Raw genomic sequence first — 22,349 nt, 5'->3', positions numbered from 1 at the left:
TTTATGTATTTGTCTACATTATGTTATTTTTATTTTGACATTAATTAAAAAGTAATTATTTTTTAAAAGGAATTAAATATATAATTTTTTTCTTTTTTTTTTTCTTCTTTTTTTTTATGTATTTAAAAAAAATATGGCGTATTTAGTATTTTTTCTATTTTTAATCATCTCTATTCATAAATCTGTTAATATAGATAATTCTAATAATAATATCATAAAAAAGAATACAATAGATTTAAATCAAAACAATAATTATAATGAAGAAAATTATTTTAATAGAGAAGATGAGTACTATGTAAGAGAAGATGGAGAAAAATTAATTAATTCTGAAGATTTATTAGAAAATAATAGACATAATTTAATAGATTACAATGATATAGAAAAAATAAATAATTTGAAAAGTCTAAAAGACACAAATATTATGCAAGAATTTCAAAAATCTTATTATAAAAATGACTTAAATGATAGAAAATTAAATAAGCAAATAAAAGAAATATTAAGTTTAGCTTTAAGCATTCCTGTGAAAGATATAAATTTACATGATATTAATTTGTTATTAAAAAAATGGAGAAATATAAGTAAAACAAAAAAAAATTCAAACAAAATAAGTAATAATGAATACTATTTTAAAAAAATCAAAAACCACAATACACATTCAAATAATAATAGAGATAAATCAATAGAATTACAGAGAAAAGAAAAGAAAAACCAAAACAATTTTATAACTATTGATTATCTAATGGGATTAACATGTTCATAGTAAAAAATAAATAAATAAAATAAAAATAGTATATAAATTTATATAGACTCATTTAATTAAAATTTTCTTCTTTATTAATGAAAAAAAAAAAAATGTAAAAAAATAGTAACAAATGACGTTATTGAAAATATAGAATAATAAAATGAAAATGAATTAAAAAAAAATTTATGATTAAATGAATATATTATTTTTTAACTTAAAAAAAAAAATGTAAATATGAAATAATGCTTACGAAACAATAGATTATGAAAATAAAAAAAAATTGTATTTTATTAAGAAAATTTTATTCTATATAATATTTATGCATTTTAATAATATATTGGATTAAAAGTTTTTCTTACTCTCTTTGAAAATATGTTTAACTATATAATTTAATGTAAAATATTTCTTAAAAATTAAACTTCATAATTAAATACCTTTATATTTAAATAGATATATATTTGCATATTAAAATATGAAATGTACTACATAACGTAATGGTAAATTAATACAGACATATTAAGGTTTAAAAAAAAAAAGTAAATAATAAAATAGATATTAAATAGAATTTTTTTTTTTTTTTTAATTAAAAAGTTTTTTTTTTTTTTTTTAATTTACAAACATATATATATATTTATATATTTTTTGTAACTCCCAAAAAAGGTACTTTTAATTATAAATTTTTAATAATACTGAATAATTTTTCCTATTAATTATATATAGAATCCATCTGATTTTTTAAAAGTTCGTAAATATTAAGAAAATTATTTTCTTTTAATGATGCTAATTTAAATTCCTTTTTTAAAGTATGATAATGTAACATTTATTTTTTATACAACATATGCAATTTTTTTTTTATATTTTCTACTTTTATTTTCTTATATTAAACAGAATAATAAAATTTAAATACAGTGAATATGTATATTTTTAACATAACTTTATTCTAATTATTTTATTTTTTTTTTTTTTCACAGAAATATAAATTATTATGTTTTTATAACGGATTTAAACGAAAAAAATATTTATAAAGAATATTTATAAAAATAAAAGAAAATACATTTAATTTTTAAAAACAAAAAAAAAAAAAAATAGGAATAAAAAACCTATATATGTAGTTATAAAAAAAAAAAATTCATATAAGTATATATTAACTATATTTAGTTAAAAATAATATATAGATTAAAATAAGGAATAATAAGATAATTAATGAAAAATTTATAAAGAAAAACTATTTAATAAAAAAAAGAGAATAGTAGAAAAAAAAAAAAAATGATTATTTTAAATAAAAAAATCAACTGGAGCAAAGCTTTCTTGCAAAACTATAAGAACATAAAATATAATAAAAATATATTAAATCAGAATAGGAATTATTATACCAATAATTATATATTAGAAAATTTTAGAAGTTTAAATTATAATAAAAATATATTTAATCAAAGAAGAAATTTCTACACTAGTAATGGAAATAAAAAGTTTTCAAAAAAATTTTGGAATAATTTAGGTTTTGTGATAATACCTCAAGAAACAGCTTACATAGTTGAAAGATTAGGAAAATATAAAAAAACTTTATTAGCAGGCTTTCATTTTTTAATACCATTTATAGATAAAGTAGCATATGTTTTTTCATTAAAAGAGGAAACAATTACTATACCAAATCAAACAGCTATTACAAAAGATAATGTTACTTTAAATATTGATGGAGTATTATATATAAAATGTGAAAACCCTTATAATTCTTCATATGGAATTGAGGATGCCATTTTTGCAGTGACTCAATTGGCTCAAGTTACGATGAGATCAGAATTAGGAAAACTAACATTAGATGCAACATTTTTAGAAAGAGATAATTTAAATGAAAAAATTGTAAAAGCTATAAATGAATCTGCAAAAAATTGGGGAATAAAATGCATGAGATATGAAATTCGTGATATAATTTTGCCATTAAATATAAAAAATGCTATGGAAAAACAAGCAGAAGCAGAAAGAAGAAAAAGAGCAGAAATTTTACAAAGTGAAGGAGAGAGAGAAAGTGAAATAAATATTGCTATTGGAAAAAAGAGAAAATCAATTTTAATAGCTGAAGGACAATCTTTTGCTATAAAGGCAAAAGCTGATGCTACTGCTGAAGCTATTGAAATAATTTCTAATAAAATTAAGAAGTTGGATTCCAATAATGCAATCTCTTTACTTATTGCAGAACAGTACATCGATGTATTTTCTAATATATGTAAAAACAATAATACAATTATTATCCCAGCTGATTTAAATAACATTAGTAGTTTAATTTCTCAATCTCTCTCTATTTATAATAATATTCAAAATTCAAAAAAGACAAACAATAAAATAGAATCACATTCAAATAATAATTTAATTCCATCTGATGTAAAGAATTGATTCATCTCATATACTAAAAATTTAACTCTTTTGCTTTTTTAATATTGCATATATATATATATAAATTTTTGTATATCGTAACATATTATTATATTCATATTTTTATTCATCTTTGTTTTGTTTTAATTTGGTGTATTTATTTTAATGTGTATAAATTTTTGTGTGCATATATTTTTATAATTATATTTCTATATTTGTTTATTTTTATATATTTATTTATTTTCTTATATATTTAAACTACATTTCATATTCCTATTTTTTATATAACGTAATACATATATTAATATATTTTAATATATCTTTACACACAATTATAATTTTAATTTTTAACAATTTTTAAGTGTATTTTATAATTAATTTTGTGGATACTTATTTATATATTTAGACAAGTTTTATTTTTATTTATTATATGTTTTTTTTATATATAAACATAATTCTTTATAATATTTGTTTTTACACTATTTCATACTATAAAAGACAAATGAATATTTTAGATTGAACTGCTAATATATATATATATATATATATATATTTTAAAATAAATTAAAAAAAAAAAATTTATATTATATTATTATGAAGAGTTATTAATTGTTTTTATATAGTTTTTTTTACCTTTTTTTTTTAATAATTTTTTTTGACATATTTTTTCTATTTGTATTTTTTCATTTAAAAATTTTTTTTTATATAATGATACATAAATATAAAAAAATTATATTTATTAGACTTTTATAATAATAATGTATCTTAAATAATATAATATTTATCTTTTATTGTTTAATATATCTTTGAATACAATAATTTTTTAATTTATTTATAAAGTCATTATTATAATTACAACAATATCATATTTATCAATATCAATATATGAATTGTTATAAATGTTAATCATATTTATTTCAGTTACATTTTCTTTCTTTAAAGAATAGTTATTTAAATAAAAGTTGTGGTTACTTTTACAATTTTATCATAAATTTTTAAAAATTAAGTTTCTATTGTAGAAAATTTATTTTTTTTTTTAAATTCAATTGATTCCTTATATTTTTAAAATTAAGAACAAATTTATGAAAAGAGTACATATAAATGTAACATCCTCTTTTCATTTATTTATATATTATTTGAAGTATTGAAAGTCTTACAATACTTTATAATAGTTTTTATTTATATTCTGTTATAAATAGAGGTATAGTTATATAATGGTATTTTTTTTTTTTTTTCCAATATTTCTTTACTTATTCTATTAATTTTAAATAATGTAGAAAAAAAAAATTATTGTATATATTATAAGGTACAAACTTTATACAAGATATTATGATTAAAAATAAAAAATAAAAAACATTTAAATTACATTAAATTATTTTATAATATTAGCATAATATATATTTTAATAATACATTAGTTAAAGAATTATGTAATTTTGATTATATCCATTTTTACAATTCTTAATATAAATAAAAAAAAAAAACACACAAACAATAAGTGAAACTGAAATTATGAATGATAACAAAAAGAATTTTATTATAATTAAAAATTTTATAAACTTTTTTTTCTATATAAATAGAAGTTTATAGTATTTTAGAAAGCAATAATATCATTTTAATTTATAATATTTCATTAAAGTCCTATAAATTTAAATCTATAGTATTTTTATTTAAAATATTTAATTTTTGTAAAAATTTATTATTTCAGATAAAATTGCTATAATTTAAGACTTACCTCATTTCTTCAGAAGAAAAAAATATCATATTTATTTATTTTTTATGTAATATAATTGTTAATATAAGCGTGTTATAATTAAAAATGCAATAAATTGTATTTTACTATTTTATAATAAGATTTATATTTGTTTTTTGCTTTTTTTTTTTTTTTTTAAACATTTATACTTTAGTTGAAGTCGTACATTATAAAAACTAATAATAATAATTTATGATATATTTTTATACTAGAAAAATATATATAATTTTTCTTTTTTAATTGTAAATAATAAAAAATGATAATAATAAAAAATGTTACAAAATTTTATCTTTGTATGTAATTAATTTATTTGCCTAAAGTAAATGTTTTTTATATATTTTTTATTCATGTATATAAAAAACATACAAAAATTCTTTTATAATTTGAAGCACATATTTATTTATAAATATTTATTTTATCAGTATGTTTATTACTTTTTAATTTTTATCATTATTAATATATAACTACAGCAACTATAATTATTTAAAATAATTAATATTATTATTCTATTTTAATTTTTTTTTATGAATAATAAACTTTGTTAATAATATAAAATAATTTTGTTTCCCTTTTATTACATTTTTTTTCATTTTTTTCATCTTTTTTTTTTTTCATTTTTGGATATAATATTTGAATGATACATTGAAACTTAAAATTTCTAAAAGTTTATATTAAATTTTTTCTTTTTTTTTTTTTTTTTGTAAGACTAGTTGAAAAATGTATTAAGTTTAAAAATGTAAGAACACTGAAAAAAAAAAAAATGAAAAAATATATTAAATTATATATTTATATATATATATATATTTATATATATATACTTTTTTTTTATAAAAAAATTTGAAGATTATTTTAAATATAGCAAAAGCATTAATATATGTTTTTATTTTTTGTTTTTAATAAGCTTTAAAAATATTTTAAAGCTTTTCTCCACATTTATAAATTTTTTTGTATCATGTTTCTTCACATATAATTAATAGGTCATGAATTGAAGAAAAAAATAAGAGTTGTTTTTAATATAAATGGTTAAAAAATATGAGTTGAAAAAAAAAAAAAAAATAAACTCTAAATAAAAAAAAAATAAATAAATAAATGAAATCAGAAGAAAAAAAGTAGAATAATTAAAAATAAAAAAAAAATATATATACATATAAATATATATATATATATATATATATATATATATATATATATATATATATATATATATATATATATATATATAAAGAAGAAAAAAGGAATATTATCAAAGTTCTAAGAAAGAAACGGACTAACAAGAATATTGAAATAATTAAATAATATAATATTTTTAAATCATATTAAATGTCATTTATTTGATTGAATAAGTTTATTATTAATAATACTGATTATTTTTTTTTTTTATTTGATTAAAAGAAGGGAATAACAAATTTTTACAAAAAAAAAAAAAAATGACAATTGATTTAAATGTTCCTTATTCAGCATGTGATTTAAAAAGAGTAAAGAGATTAGAATTGGGAGTATTAGATCCTGAGATAATAAAAAAAATAAGTGTGTGTGAAATAGTCAATGTAGATATATATAAAGATGGACTACCGAGAGAAGGGGGTTTAAATGATATTAGAATGGGAACTATTGATTATAAAACATTATGTGGTACTTGTAATATGAATGTTAAATATTGCCCTGGACATTTTGGCCATATACAGCTAGCAAAACCAATGTATCACTATGGTTTTATGAACGTAGTTTTAAATGTTTTAAGATGTGTATGCTACCACTGTGGTAGATTGTTATGCAATATGAATAATTCAAAAGTAAAATACATCGAAAAAATAAAAGTAAATAGCCTAAGATTAAAAAAATTATCAGAATTGTGCTCATCTATAAAGGTTTGTGATCATTCTGCACATGAAGATTCATTGAATATTAATGATAGCTCAATAGATAATTTTTATAACAATGATTTAAGTAATTTAAACGTAAATCAACAAATGCTTTTAAATCCAAATAGTTATAGTAATATATTTGAAATGGTAAGTAAGGAAGATGTAGACTGTGGTTGTGTACAACCTAAATACACTAGAGAAGGACCAAATATGTTTATTCAATTTTTACATAGTAGCGAAGAAGATATTGACGAAAGTAAAAGAAAATTAAGTGCTGAAGAAGCATTAGAAATATTAAAAAAAATAAGAAAAGAAGAAATGGATATTTTAGGATTTAATTCAGATAGATGTATTCCTTCATCTTTAATCTTAACATATATACCTATTCCTCCTCCATGTGCTAGGCCTTATGTTCAATATGGAAACCAAAGAAGTGAAGACGATTTGACTTTAAAATTATTAGATATTGTAAAAACTAATATTCAGTTAAAAAGACAAACAGACAGAGGTGCCAAGTCTCATGTTCTCCAAGATTTATGTTCATTATTACAATTTCACATTACAACCCTATTTGATAATGATATACCAGGAATGCCTATTGCTACTACTAGGTCAAAAAAACCAATTAAGGCAATAAGAACAAGATTAAAAGGCAAAGAAGGAAGATTGAGAGGAAATTTAATGGGGAAAAGAGTAGATTTTTCCGCAAGAACTGTAATTACAGGGGATCCTAATTTAGATATTGATTATATTGGAGTACCTAAATCAGTTGCTATGACTTTAACATTTTGTGAAACTGTCACCCCATTAAATTATGAAGATTTGAAAAGAAGGGTAGAAAGAGGACCCTATGAATGGCCAGGTGCAAAATATATTATAAGAGATAATGGAACAAAATATGATTTAAGACATGTAAGAAAAAATTCTGAAAAAGAATTAGAATATGGATATAAAGTAGAAAGACATATGACGGATGAAGATTATATATTATTTAATAGGCAACCATCATTACATAAAATGAGTATCATGGGTCACAAAGCAAAAATTTTACCTTATTCTACTTTTCGATTAAATTTAGCAGTAACCTCTCCATATAATGCTGATTTTGATGGAGATGAAATGAATTTGCATTTAGCTCAATCTCATGAAACAAGGTCGGAAATTAAACATTTAATGATAGTTCAAAAACAAATAGTTTCTCCGCAAGGAAATAAACCTGTTATGGGTATAGTTCAAGATTCTTTATTAGCTATTAGAAAATTTACAAGAAGAGATAATTTTTTATGTAAAGAAGAAGTTATGTCTTTATTAATATGGATTCCTTACTGGAATCATGTAATACCAACCCCTGCTATAATAAAACCAAAAGCATTATGGACAGGAAAACAAATATTTTCTATGTTGCTACAATTTGATGATATGAACAAAAATAGTGATCTATTAAATAACAAAATGGGTGATAACAATTTAAAAAGTGAAGAGGAAGTAAAAAGAAATGGTATCACAAAAATAGGGAACAATCAACCAAATAGCCCTTGCTCTATTGTAGATAATGTTAACCACGTAAGTAATACATTTAATAGTAATGTAAAGAATTCAGTAAATAGTAATGATAATTTTAATTCATTTAGAAATCTCAATATGGTAAAAATTAATTTAATTAGAGATTCTTCTACTTCATGTAAAGATGATAATCCTTATTGTTCAGTTAATGATGGAAAAGTTATTATAAAAAACAACGAATTATTAAGTGGAATTATTTGTAAAAGGACTGTTGGTTCTTCAAGTGGTTCCTTAATTCATATATTATGGCATGAGATGGGTCCAGATAAGACAAAAGATTTTATTTCTGCTTTACAGAAGGTTACTAATAATTGGTTAGAGTATATTGGTTTTACTGTTAGTTGTTCTGACATTATAGCAAGCAATAAAATTTTAGACAAAGTAAAAGAAATATTGAATAAGTCTAAAAAAGAAGTTACAAAACTAGTTAAAAAAGCACAAAGAGGAGAATTAGAATGTCAACCTGGGAAGTCTTTATATGAATCTTTTGAAACAAGAGTGAATAATGAATTAAATTGTGCTCGAGAAATGGCAGGAAAAGTTGCATCTGAAAGTTTAGATGAAAGAAATAATATTTTTAGTATGGTTGCAAGTGGATCTAAGGGATCTATAATTAATATATCGCAAATTATATCCTGTGTTGGTCAGCAAAATGTAGAAGGAAAGAGAATTCCTTTTGGGTTTAACCAGAGGTCCTTACCTCATTTTATTAAATTTGATTATGGACCAGAAAGTAGAGGTTTTGTTTCTAATTCATACTTAAGTGGCTTATCTCCCCAAGAAGTTTTCTTTCATGCTATGGGAGGTAGAGAAGGTATTATTGATACTGCATGCAAAACTTCCGAAACAGGTTACATACAAAGAAGATTAATTAAAGCAATGGAGGATGTTATGGTCCAGTATGATAGAACTGTAAGAAATTCTTATGGAGATATTATTCAATTTTTATATGGAGAAGATGGTATGGCTGGAGAATATATAGAAGATCAAATTATTGATTTAATGAAATTAGATAATAAAGAAATTAATAAATTATATAAATATAATTTTGATGAGGAATTTTACGGAAAAGATTTCTATTTATGCAAAAGCGAAGAAGGAAAAGCATCATATATAGATTACAATAAACAAAATATATTAAATCAAGAATTTGAAGAGTTATATAAATGTAAGAATTATTTATGTAAAGAAATATTTCCTGATGGTGATATAAGACAGCATTTACCTATTAACATGAATAGACTAATAGAATATGCAAAATCACAATTCCCATTTATTCCTCTAATTAACAGTAAATCTAAGAATAGATATAGTGAAAGAATTCAATCAAAAATAAAAATTAAAAAAAAAAAAAAAAAAAAAAAAAATGAAGCGAATAATGATGAACAGAAGAATGATTTATATTATGATGGAATAAATAACTTACATAATAATGCTTTAGATAACTATAATAATGAACTTTTGTCAGAAATAAAAAAAGAATATGAGAATAATGATCTTTCTAATATTATAAAATGCCAAAAATCATATAATGAAATTAAACCGTTTAACGAGGAAGCAAATAATGAAATAGAAACAGATGGTAATGAAGATGAAGAAGATGATAACGATGATGATAGTTATTACTATTCTGATAGTAGCTTTCAAGGAAACAAAAAGCATTTTGAAAATACGCTAAAAAATTATGAACAAGAAGATAGTTCCATGGTAAATCCAATAGATATAGTACATAAAGTGAATAATTTTTTAGAAAAGTTAGTTATTATAAAACAAATTAACAGCAATGACACACTATCTTTGGAAGCTCAAAATAATGCTACTATATTATTAAAAGCACATTTGAGAACTTATTTAAACTCCAAATTATTAACACAAACTCATAAAATAAGCTTAAAAGGAATTGATTGGCTATTACAGGAAATTGAAAAAAACTTTTACAAGTCTTTATGTCATCCTGGAGAATGTGTTGGGGCTCTAGCAGCTCAATCAATAGGAGAACCAGCTACGCAAATGACTTTAAATACATTTCATTTTGCAGGAGTAGGATCAAAAAATGTAACATTAGGTGTTCCCAGGTTAAAAGAACTAATAAATATAGTTAAGAATGTAAAAACACCATCAACTACTATTTATTTAGATGATCTTGTTTCTAATGATCAACAAAAAGCCAAAGATATATTGACAAAATTAGAATATACAACATTAAGACAATTAACATCTCATGCTCAAATTATTTATGATCCTTGTACAACTACTACTATTCTAGAAGAAGACAAATCTTGGGTTAATGAATTTTATGAATTTCCTGATGAAGATGACACGCAGTATACGTTAGGAGAATGGGTTTTGAGAATTCAATTAACAAACATACACGTAAACGAAAAAAAATTGACTATGAAGGAAATAGTTTACATTATATATTCTGTTTTTTCTAGTGATGAATTAGATATTATATATACAGATGACAATTCAGAAGATTTAATTTTAAGAATAAGAGTTAAATATTTGAATGGTGAATACAATTTTATAAATGATGATGATGATGATGATAATGGAGACGAAGAAGAGGATGATTACAATAACATTGCAAATTCTTTTAAAACTAAAAAGAATACGTCATCTGACATGAATAACAATTTAAATGAAAAAAATGATGATAATTTAAGTGTAAATAGTAATCAATCTCAAAAAAATAATAATAGTAATGAAAGTAAAATAAGGAATAATAATAAAAAAGCAGGAGAAAATGATTATAAAAATTATAATGAAGATGATTCTCTTTTTGGTAATAATACAAAAAATAATAATGATAATTCTACTAACAGTAAAAGTATGTTTAATAATTATGAAAATATGAAAGAGTCAGGAAATCAAGATGATATATATAACAAGTCAACATCAAAGCTTATGGAGGATGATGCTCAAATGAAAAATAGAAATAAAAATAATAATCCTCTTTTATCAAAAGAAGATACAGAAGATACTTTTTTAAAAAAATTGATGGAGCAATGTTTATCAACTTTAAAATTAAGAGGTATTGAAAATATAACAAAAGTTTATATGAGAGAAGAAGCAAAAATAAATTATGATGTTGAAAATGGTAAATTTGTAAGGAGTTCTCATTGGGTATTAGATACAGATGGGTGCAATTTAGAAAACATTTTTTGTGCTCCTCTTGTAGACTATAAAAAAACTATATCTAATGATATAGTAGAGATATTTGAAGTATTAGGAATAGAAGCAGTTAGAAGAGCATTGCTAAAAGAATTAAGAACAGTTATATCTTTCGATAGTTCTTATGTTAATTATAGACATTTATCTATATTATGTGACGTTATGACACAAAAGGGTTATTTAATGTCAATAACTAGACATGGTATAAATAGAGTAGATAAAGGACCATTAATAAAATGTAGTTTTGAAGAAACGGTAGAAATATTATTAGAGGCAGCTGCATTTGCACAAGTAGATCATTTAAAAGGAATTACAGAAAATATTATGTTAGGTCAATTATGTAAAATAGGAACAGGCGCATTTGACATAATTATTGATAATCAAAAATTAAACGATGCAAATCAAAATTTAGAAACAATCCAAGATATAACAAGTGCAGGTTTTACAACCCCTGATACATATCATGGAATTACACCAGATGGTCTTCAATCTCCAGTACCAATAAATACATTAAATTCACCTTTACCTTTTTCACCAACATATAATTCGAATTTACTGTCTCCTACCGCACCAATAGATAATGTTAATAGTATTTTGTCACCCCAATGCTTGCAAAATTATCCTGATAATATTATGTCTCCTTCAAAAAATGATTTTAATAATTTAGATACCTTAAAATTAGGTGGAAAATTTTCTCCAACACAATCTCCTAAATCTCCTACCTCAATTGTTCATTCTCCTTTCTCTCCATTTGACCATCATAATCAACAACCTATTGATCCCAATCAATTATTTTCTCCAAAGAGTAATTTAATGAATTATAATGTTTTTTCACCAAAGGCAAATATGAATAATATTCAATCTCCAGTTTTGTATTCTCCAAACCCTATGCTAGATATTTTTTCTCCTAAACCCCAGATGCAAAGTAACATTTATTCTCCTTCATATTCTCCTACTTCTCCTTCTTATAATGCAGACAACGTTTATTATTCACCTACTTCCCCAAAAAACCAAATGGACGATATTAAGTCAAATATAAAATACAATGTTATGTCTCCTGTTTACTCAGTTACATCACCAAAATATTCTCCTATGTCTCCTCAGTATTCACCAACATCCCCTGTAGCTAATAACCCGGGCAGCCCTCATTATTCGCCTTATTCAATAACCTCTCCGAAATTTTCCCCAACGTCCCCAGCATATTCTATTAGTTCTCCAGTTTATGATAAAAGTGCAGTAATGAATAATCAGCCACTGTCTCCTGCTTATATAATACAATCTCCTGTACAAGTGAAGCAAAATATACAAGATGCTCATATTTTTTCTCCAATTCAGCAATCTAATAAAAATGAAACTCAAAACGATGATCCATTTTCACCTATTCCCTATAACATTGAAGAAGATGAAATGCAGGAAATGAAAGAAGATTGATGCCCTTTTTTCTTATTTAGGAATATATATATGTTAATATTATTAATAAAATATAATTTATAAGGATTAATGTCTTTGTGCTAATTAAAAAAAAATGAAAAAATTTATGAAATGAAATTAATTATATACTATATAACTTAGCTTATTGAACACATATAAACTTATTATAAACACACACAATATCTAAATAATGAAAGAATAAGTTTTATTAACTAAATGATAATCCGAAAAAAAAGATTACTTAAAATTCATTTTTAAAAGAAACATTTTATTTTACTATTTTTTTTTTTTTTTTTGTTTATCTAAAAATATAATATATAAAAAAAGAATTTTAACTCAAGCTATGTAATTAATTTTTATAATAGTATTATCTTTATTGAAATATATATATATATACATGTATGCATTTATTTTAAAAAAAAATTTTAATAACATAAAATGAGAACAACCTGTATATATATATGTATGTACCTCTTATTTATTATGAAATGTTGTTGCGTATAGCAATTTTTATTAATATTTAAATATTTTAATACTATAAATTTTTGAAAAACATTTTCTTATTATTTTTAATATAAAAATATAGAATTATTTACTTTTTTAAAATACTAAAGCTTTGTGCAATTTTTTTTTTCTATATAATAAAATTTATATGTATATAAAATAATATATATCATGTGTATATATAGAAATTAATAGTCTTTATAAAATTTTTTTTATTTAATTTTATTTTAATTTCATCTTGTTTAATTTCTTTTTTTTTTTAATTTATTATATAATTTCTAGAATTTCTTCTTTATAACTTTTGTTTTTATTCTATTAGTATAAAAATGAAAAATAATTTTAGAAGGCAAAAGATTATTTATTACGTATAATTTCTTTAGGAAATTTTTTACTTTCTATTTTAAATATGAAAAAGTTCTTATTAATTTATATAGAAGGAAAAATAAGCGTATAAATTTTCAAAATTTTCAAAATTCCTGAAGTTTCAAATTTATACTAGTAATTGTTAAAAAAAAAAAAGGTTTATAAGTATAAATCATCTTAAAAAATATGTAATGAGGCTTCTAAATTTTAAAAATTTTAAAAATAACAAAAAAAAAAAATTTTTACATTAAAAAAAACAATACAAAAAAAAAAAAAAATATTTATATAATATATAAAGGCATATATATGGTTAATGAAAAAAACAATTTTTTGTAGGAGGAAAAATTTATATTCTTTGGGAGAATTTTATTAAAAATGTCATACCTTAATAAAAAATAATTATGTAATAAATTTATTATAATTAATAATAATTAGAATTAAAGAAAATGAATTAAAAAAGATTTATAAACAAAAAAATCTGTCTTTATTAAAATTATTTGTGAAAAATACAACAATTTTTATACACATATAGTTTATATCTTTTAAAAAACAAAATTTATATAATTCATATCAAATAAAAAATAGCTAACATATATATACAATAAGATGAATATTACAATATTAACAGTTTTCATCTTTTAAACAAATTATGATATATATATAATTATCAAATAAATCAAATAAATTGTACTGAGGTAAAATAGTATTTAAAAAGTCATTTCTTATATCGCTAATAACATGTTTTATATCAGTTGCTGATCTCTGATATACGTTTCCCTTGTGATAAACTTTCTCTCTGCCTTTACTAGAAATAATATAAGCATTAATTTGTGACATAGGAGATATTCTATTTAAGATATCCATTTTTAATTTTTTCTTTATAGAACTTGTTTCATTCGATGTTTCAATAGTTATATAGGCACTTTCATTTTTAATTTTATACTCTTTTAAAGTTATTAAAGTTTCTAAAAAAAAAGATCGACTCGAATATATAATTTGTTTTGTTTTTATATCCCTTAAAACTTCTACTTTAATTATTGTTCTGCAATTAAAAAATAATGGAGTAAAAGGTAAGTCAGGTATGTTTTTTTTCCCGTAAAAAATGTATAATTTTAAATGTTCACTTTCTTCAAGAATAAGTCCCAATCTTTTTTTCACTAAAATTTCAAAAAAATTAATGAATTTGATTTCCTCTTGTAAATGTCGTTGAAATAAAAGCATATATTTTTGATTTTGTTTTTTCAAAAAATTAGATTCATTTGTTATTTCATCGTTATCACTATTATGTTCATTTTCTTTAACTGTTTCATCGTCTTCATTCCAATCATTTGAGGTTTTTTGAATATAACTATTTGCTAATGTATATAAAGAATCGCAGTATTTGAATGTTTTATAAACTTTTAATATTTCTGGCAATACACCTAAATAATTTATAGAAATATGTCTATTTTCTATATTGGGATATTTATTCTTGATGTGATTTGAATTTGAACTATTTAGATAGCTTTGAAAAATATGATTTAAAATAGAAAAGTATTGTTCTTTTTTTGAAACTTTAAAAGTTTCTTGATAAGATACATAATATGTATTTAAATAATCATAAATATTATTTAAATTGATAAATTCTCCCTTTTTATTTGACATAGGAATAGTATTAAGTGATTTAAAACAGTCAGTTTTATTAAATATATTATTATTTTCTATGGCACATTTATTTGAATTATTATTATTATTATTATTACTAAAATTAGAATTACTTAATAATAAATTATTATTTATGCAGGAATCATCTTTCTTTTTATATCTTAACAATTCATTTTGTTTCAATTCAAAAAATTTTTTCAATTCATTTTTTAATCTCAAATGACTTTCTAAAATAAAAGTGCTTTTTCCTACTTCATGTGAGGTATTAATCATACTTTTGTTACATGTATCTGTTCTATTACACACTATATCTAAAATTTCGTCATATGTATATATAGACAAGAAATTTTTGTAATAATTTTTCTCTGAATCGAAGAAAATATTCTTTTTCTTTATATATAAAGATTTATTTAAAATATATTCTTCATTTTTTATTGTATCTTCAATTCTATATTTATAGTAATCATCATTAAAAATAGTATTCTTATAATATAAATTGTACTGGTTTTTTAAATAGAAATATATTTGTTTTATTTTATCTTGGTTATATTTCTTATATTTCTTGTTATCGAGAAACGGCTTAATACTTAGTTGCATATCTAAATATATATTACTTGATAATATATTATATTTTACTATATAATTATCAATACATATTAATACACCATCTATCTTCCCATCTTTATTGTTTCCTCTTCCTTTTAACATTTTAACATTTTTTATTATCGTATCAATTATATGCAAATCAATAACAACATAATAATTTAAATACGATAATTCAGTTCCTTCAATTATGGGATCTTTTAAATATATATATACATTAAAATTTTTTTGTTTTTTTATTTCTTTAATGTAATTAAATAAAAAATTAAAATTCATAAAATTGTTTTTGAAGAAAGAATTATTATCATAATTTAAAATATTTATTTTCTTTTCATTTAATAAAAAATCGTTTATAACATAGCTAGAAAATGTATCATAATTAATGCTTGATCTTAAATAATCCATTACAAAAGCATCTAGTGATTTGATATATTTTTCATTCGCCTCTTTTACTATTATAGATTCATCCTTTATTACTTCATTAAATTTATTTTGCATTTTGAACATTTTCCTATTTAATTTATCAAAATATTCTGTTAGTTCTAATAAATTTTTTTTTTTTTCATCATTTAGTTCCTATAAAAAAAAAAAAAAAAAAAAAAAACTTAATTTATATAGTAAAATTTAAATCACTTCATAAACGTTGAAATATAAAAATTACACACAATAAAAATAAAAAAGATGAACAGTAAAAAGTTTTTCAACATTCAAAAAATATACATATATATACCTTGTTATTTAAATCACTTATTAAATCAATTTTTGTAAGAAGGTTCTTATAAATAAAATTTAGATAAAAAATATTTTCCTGGTGGAAATTATTTATAGTATCATTAAACATTTCCAACTTTTCACTTTTCACATTTTTTATGTATTCATAATACCTTTTCAATTTACTCTCATTATGGTAATATATTTGATTTAAAATACTTTCGTTATACTCATAAGTATCATATAAATTTGAATCATGTTGTATTAAAAGTTCTAATTTACCTAGTATTTCCTTTTTTAAATCAATAACATAATTATTTATATCTTCTAAAAATTGAATTACTTCTAATATATTTTCTACTAATGATTCAACACTATTTATAGTACTTGAACTTCTACCCCTTTTTTCTTTTTTGGAATTAACATTTTTTGATGCTATTTCTAAAAAGGAAGGTTAAGAAAAATTACAATTTTTTATTTGTATTTTATTTTATTATTATAATGATACATATAAATGTATAACAGAAATAATTAAAATTTTTTATGGACTGGACAGAACAAATAATATCTCTAACATAATGAGATATATTAAAAAAATTTCAGAATTTTTATTTTTTACTTACTTTGGCAAATTACTATATTACTCTTTAAGAATATTTGTAAGAAGAAAAAAGTAAATATATATATACTTAAATATATAATGTTCATTATTTCATTCGTTGCTTTATACAGGAAATTTTATATTTTTATAATTTTTTGTTTTACATACCCCATATAATCTACGAGATTTTTTTTTTTTTTTTTATCTTTTGTTTTTTTACACATTATTATTAATTCATAAAATGAAGTCTAATACTTATAAAAAAACAGTAATTGTAATTTTCATATTCAAAACAATAAATAAAAAAAAAAGTAAAAATAAAAATTTAAGAAAAAAAATAATCTATATGTATAAATATTATAAAATATTCTTTATGGTCTCTACACTTGATTCTATCCTTTTTAAAATATTTTCTTAAAAGAAAAAAAAAATATATATATATATATATATATATATATGCACTTTATTATGTAATGGATTATTTTTAAATATAAATAAATGAAATTCATATATATATATATATAAATGTTATACTATTTTTTTAATAAATCAAATGAATAAATATTTATTTTAAAAAAAACAACAACACAAATATGGCATTAGCAAAGTTTATTTTTGAAGAAATAAAATAAAGATATATATATATATATATATGTATATATATTTTACTCAAGTATATATTATAAATGGTGTAAAAAAAGATAAAATCAATGATTTTAATTTATATACATGCATTATTAGCATTGGCGAAATAAAAATATTAAAAAAAAAACAAAAACAAAAATTAAAAAAAAAATAAAAAATGATTAAAATGAACATATATATAAAATTAATATTTTTGCATTTATTTAATTTTAATAATTTTGAAATAAAGCATGTGCTAAAAAAAAAAATCTATAAAAATCAATCACATATTTCTTAAATTTTTTTAATGAGTAAAATATTACCAGTGTTGCTTAATAATTTACTTTGAATGTGCATATATTTTTGCTTTACTTTTTTATCCTTTTCATCATTTTCTTCATTAACATTTAAATTTGTTTGAACTTTTTTTTTTAAAATTCTAAAAAAAAAGTGTAAATTTTAAAAAGTTTTTTTTTTTTTTTTTAAGATTCATACACAAATTATGTTTGCACTTGAAAAATTTTTAATCTTTTTATACACCTTTCATTCCTCTCATTTATTCTTTGCAACATTTCTTCCGAAAGGATACTCTTTTGGGGTTTTTCTAATTTCTTTTATTTAAATAAAATAAATTTAATATTTATTATTGTTTTTAAAGTAAAATTTTTTTTTAATTTTTTAAAATAACATTTTTTTTCATTTCCTCCTTTTTTGAGTTTAAGTGTTCTTGTATCATCTGTTTTTTTTTTTTCAAATACTCTTCTCTAATTTTTTTTTTTACTTTCATTTCTTCTTTTTTTATTTGTTCTTGCTCTTTCTTTATCTCTGACTCTTGTTCTGAAGTAGAATAAATATAAATATAATTAGAACTATCTTTATTTTAAATAATATATTAAATAAAATGTTATAATATAAATACTCTATTTAAAGTTGCTATATCTTTTTTTTTTTTTTCTACTTTTCTTTTCTTTCCATTTCTTTATCATAGATTTTTTTTCCGCATCTTTAAAATTATTTTTCTTTTTGTCCTAAAAATGTAAGTATATATATTTCAAAATTTTTTTTAATTTTTTTCATAGAAAAAGAAAAGATTATTTTAATGCTTTTTTTTTTACATTTAAATTAATGATGCTAATATTATTAATATATTTATTCTTTAAATTATTATATTTCACAAATTTATGGTACCACGAAATATGCTCACTTATTTCTTCCTCACTTCTATTTATACCATTTTTTAAAATTTTAATAATTACCTTTACATATAAAAAAAACAATATTTTTATTTAGAGAATTTATTTAATAAATATTAATTAGAATATATATATTAATAATAATCAAATTATTTTCAACATACTTCATCTCCAACATTTCTATTACTTTCATATACTTTTATAAAATAATTATTCTCATCACCATTCCATTTTCCCTATATAGAGGTTATAAAAAAGAAAATGCATATATATATATATATATATAATAAATGTCTTTATTTTTTTTAAATACTGTTTTTCCTCCTATATTCTTAATATTATTTTTCGTTTCAATTAATTTCTGTATTGTATTATGCAAAGCTTTATCTTTAAAAAAGAAAAAAATATATCATTTTGTATTTATAATGATTATGCAGTATAATTTTTATTTCACCTATATTAGTAGATAAATAACAATCCTCTAAATATTTCATTAGACCATCATCAATTGTTATTTCGTGTTTTATAATAAATAAGTATAATATAAAATTTATATTAATCTTAAAAAAAAAAAATTAAATAAAATAAAAAAGAAAAAAAAAAAGGGAAAAAGTAAAAAGGAGGTATTTTTTTAATTTTTATATTTTACCTCTTCTATATTTTTTTCCTTAAAATCATCATAAATATTTTTTGATAGTATTAAATATTCTTTTTCATTTAATTCAGATACTGTTAATTAATATATATAAAATAATGAAAATAGCAAAAGTTACCATTATATAATAAATAAATTATTTAATACATTTATTATTTTATTTTCATATGTATAGCTATTACCTTGTGCACTTATGTTTTTTTTAAATTCAGATATTGTTTTTTGTGATATAAATAACCACTGAAGCATTAAATATATATATTTCAAAAGAAAATAGGAAAGATAATATAGATAATTAAAAAATTAAATATATAAATTTATTAACTTCTTTATATTCGTTATCTAAAAAATCTTTGTGTTGTTTAATACTTCTCCTCTGTACAAAGTTTTTTTTTTAAATTAATATTTATCATTTTGTTAATTTTTTTTTTTTTTTCTTTTTGTTTTCTTTCTAACAGTTAACAGATTAATATGTTCATTATTTACAATTTTACTAATTTCTTTGTCTAATTTACGAAACCTTTTTGAAAAACAAAAAGTGTATTCATTCAACCGAGTATTAAAAAATGTTGAGTGTATATGAAATTAAATTAATATATATGGAAAAATAGGAATATAATTATTTTAATAAATGTATTTTCTAATGTTAATTATACGATGATGTTAAATGTATATATTTAGTTTTCCATTCGTTTATATCTATTTACAAGAGAAAAAAAAAAAAAAAAAGTATATGTATATATATATTTTATTGTTATTATCCAATCAAAAATATTTTATGCTATAAAATATTATATATTATTGTAATAAATTGTATTATTGGTATATAAAATTTTCTATAATTTTTAGAATATTGTAAATTTTTTTATATGTATTCTTTCTTTTTTTCTTCCTTTTTTTTTTTACCTTCGATCTCCATCTCAAAAATTTTATTTTTTTCTTTATTTGTTCCTAATTGATCTTCATAACATTTTTTTTCTTCTACATTAATGGAAATTAATTCACTTGATTTATTCGATGCTAAGAGGGTATCTATTTCTAAATCATTATCATTTTTATAAATTATTTCTTTCTCAATTCCTATTTTAATAAAATGTTATTTATAATAAAAAAATTTATTACTAGTCTTATTATTATTTAATTTTAATATTTTAATCTTATTAACTTTTTTTTTCCTCTCTTTCATTTGGTTGTTTACTTATAACTTCTTCTTCATCTAGTTGTTCACTTATAACTTCTTCGTTATGTTCTATTTCTCCCTCTTCAAGTACTTCTTTCTCTTGATTATGTTTTTTTTTGTATTCAATAGAATTAAGCTGCTCTTTTAATGAAGCCTATTAAATTTTTTAAAAATATAAAAGAAAATTTGAAATAATAAATATTTAATGGAATAAATATTTAACTTTTTTTTTTTTCTTTTTTTATTTATTATAATTTTAATTTTTGTTTATTAGTTTCACTATATATTTCTTACATAATTCGAATTATTATTAGTATCACTAATAATATCAGTGTCACTATTTGAAAAGGAACTATTAATATTTTTTTTATTTAATAAATGCTTTTCATCATCTGAATTTTTTATTTCTCTATCTGTTAACATAATATTTTCTTCACTGTCTATGAAACTACTTTCTTCAAATTGATTATAAGAAAGATTACTTTTTAATTTATTATCTGAAAATTTTTTTATTTCTTCTTTCATATCTTCTTCAGCAATGTTTAGATAATTCTTTATGATTTCCTTTTTATTATTATGTGTATTATAATTCATTTCATCACCTTCATTGCTGTGTTTTGAAAATGAACCATAATTTTCTATTTTATTATTTTTCATTTTTTAAAATTATTTTTAAATGGATTCTTTTGGTTTTTTCTTTTTTCTTAAAAAACAAAACATCTAAAATTTTTTTTAAACTTTGTAGACACAAAAGAATAATAGTCATATAATTTTTTTTTATAACAAATTCTTTTTTAATTCTAATATTATAGTTTTGAGAATTAAATATTTAATGAATCCTGTGAATTATTTATACTAATATTATGCATTTTTTTGTTATATTTTTCTTGAACTATAAGTTACAAATACTATTTATAGATTTCCTTTTTTATATTTATATTAATTGAATTTATTATTAAAAATTAATAAAAATATTTATATTTATCTATTTATAACCTAAAAACATTTAGAAATATTATACGTGAAGATTAGTACCAAACAGTTTTTGTCATTTCCTTTTTGAATATATATTTAAAATTTAAATTTATAAATTAGTAATATCTATATTATCATTAAAGGATATACTTTTAATCTTTTATTACACCGTTAATTTATAAAAAAAATTATATTTTTTTAAAATAATAAAAATGTTTTTAATTTTTTTAAATTATTAAAATATTCTATTATTCTATTTTTAAAAAGTGAAAGATTTAGTACGTATTTGTCTATTATTTCTGTATATATATTTTCTTATTTTTCAAAATTGACATGTGAGTTAAATAATTTAAAAATTTTATTTTAAAAGGTATTACATGAATAATAAAAATAAGACAA

General features: G+C 19.6%; 5 protein-coding genes across 5 annotated transcripts; 3 read left to right on the top strand and 2 right to left on the bottom strand.

Moving 5' to 3' along the window:
- Positions 1-133: 133 nt before the first annotated feature.
- On the top strand, positions 134-760 carry PRELSG_0820100 (conserved Plasmodium protein, unknown function; the record flags this gene model as incomplete). The annotated part of the gene is made up of 1 exon (XM_028676274.1): positions 134-760. One exon carries the CDS (start codon positions 134-136, stop codon positions 758-760), a length of 627 nt encoding a protein of 208 aa, XP_028532780.1.
- Positions 761-2,008: 1,248 nt separating this feature from the next.
- Positions 2,009-3,133, top strand: PRELSG_0820000 (stomatin-like protein; the record flags this gene model as incomplete). Its single annotated transcript, XM_028676273.1, has 1 exon — positions 2,009-3,133. The coding sequence occupies one exon, from the start codon at positions 2,009-2,011 to the stop codon at positions 3,131-3,133; it is 1,125 nt and encodes a 374-aa protein (XP_028532779.1).
- Positions 3,134-6,291: 3,158 nt separating this feature from the next.
- Positions 6,292-12,897, top strand: RPB1 (DNA-directed RNA polymerase II subunit RPB1, putative; the record flags this gene model as incomplete). The annotated part of the gene is made up of 1 exon (XM_028676272.1): positions 6,292-12,897. The coding sequence occupies one exon, from the start codon at positions 6,292-6,294 to the stop codon at positions 12,895-12,897; it is 6,606 nt and encodes a 2,201-aa protein (XP_028532778.1).
- A 1,488-nt stretch (positions 12,898-14,385) lies between these two features.
- PRELSG_0819800 (conserved Plasmodium protein, unknown function) lies at positions 14,386-17,430 on the bottom strand (the record flags this gene model as incomplete). Its single annotated transcript, XM_028676271.1, has 3 exons — positions 14,386-16,587; positions 16,742-17,163; positions 17,367-17,430. 3 exons carry the CDS (start codon positions 17,428-17,430, stop codon positions 14,386-14,388), a joined length of 2,688 nt encoding a protein of 895 aa, XP_028532777.1.
- An 811-nt stretch (positions 17,431-18,241) lies between these two features.
- Positions 18,242-21,632, bottom strand: PRELSG_0819700 (conserved Plasmodium protein, unknown function; the record flags this gene model as incomplete). The annotated part of the gene is made up of 17 exons (XM_028676270.1): positions 18,242-18,386; positions 18,488-18,558; positions 18,636-18,683; positions 18,729-18,784; positions 18,906-18,975; positions 19,063-19,203; positions 19,305-19,376; positions 19,454-19,527; positions 19,595-19,700; positions 19,790-19,869; positions 19,978-20,035; positions 20,121-20,171; positions 20,252-20,315; positions 20,452-20,494; positions 20,702-20,833; positions 20,994-21,129; positions 21,270-21,632. 17 exons carry the CDS (start codon positions 21,630-21,632, stop codon positions 18,242-18,244), a joined length of 1,710 nt encoding a protein of 569 aa, XP_028532776.1.
- Positions 21,633-22,349: the final 717 nt, after the last annotated feature.

Source organism: Plasmodium relictum (assembly GCF_900005765.1).
Source record: "Plasmodium relictum strain SGS1 genome assembly, chromosome: 8".
NCBI lineage: Eukaryota > Apicomplexa > Aconoidasida > Haemosporida > Plasmodiidae > Plasmodium > Plasmodium relictum.
This window is presented reverse-complemented; position numbering and strand designations above follow the sequence as displayed.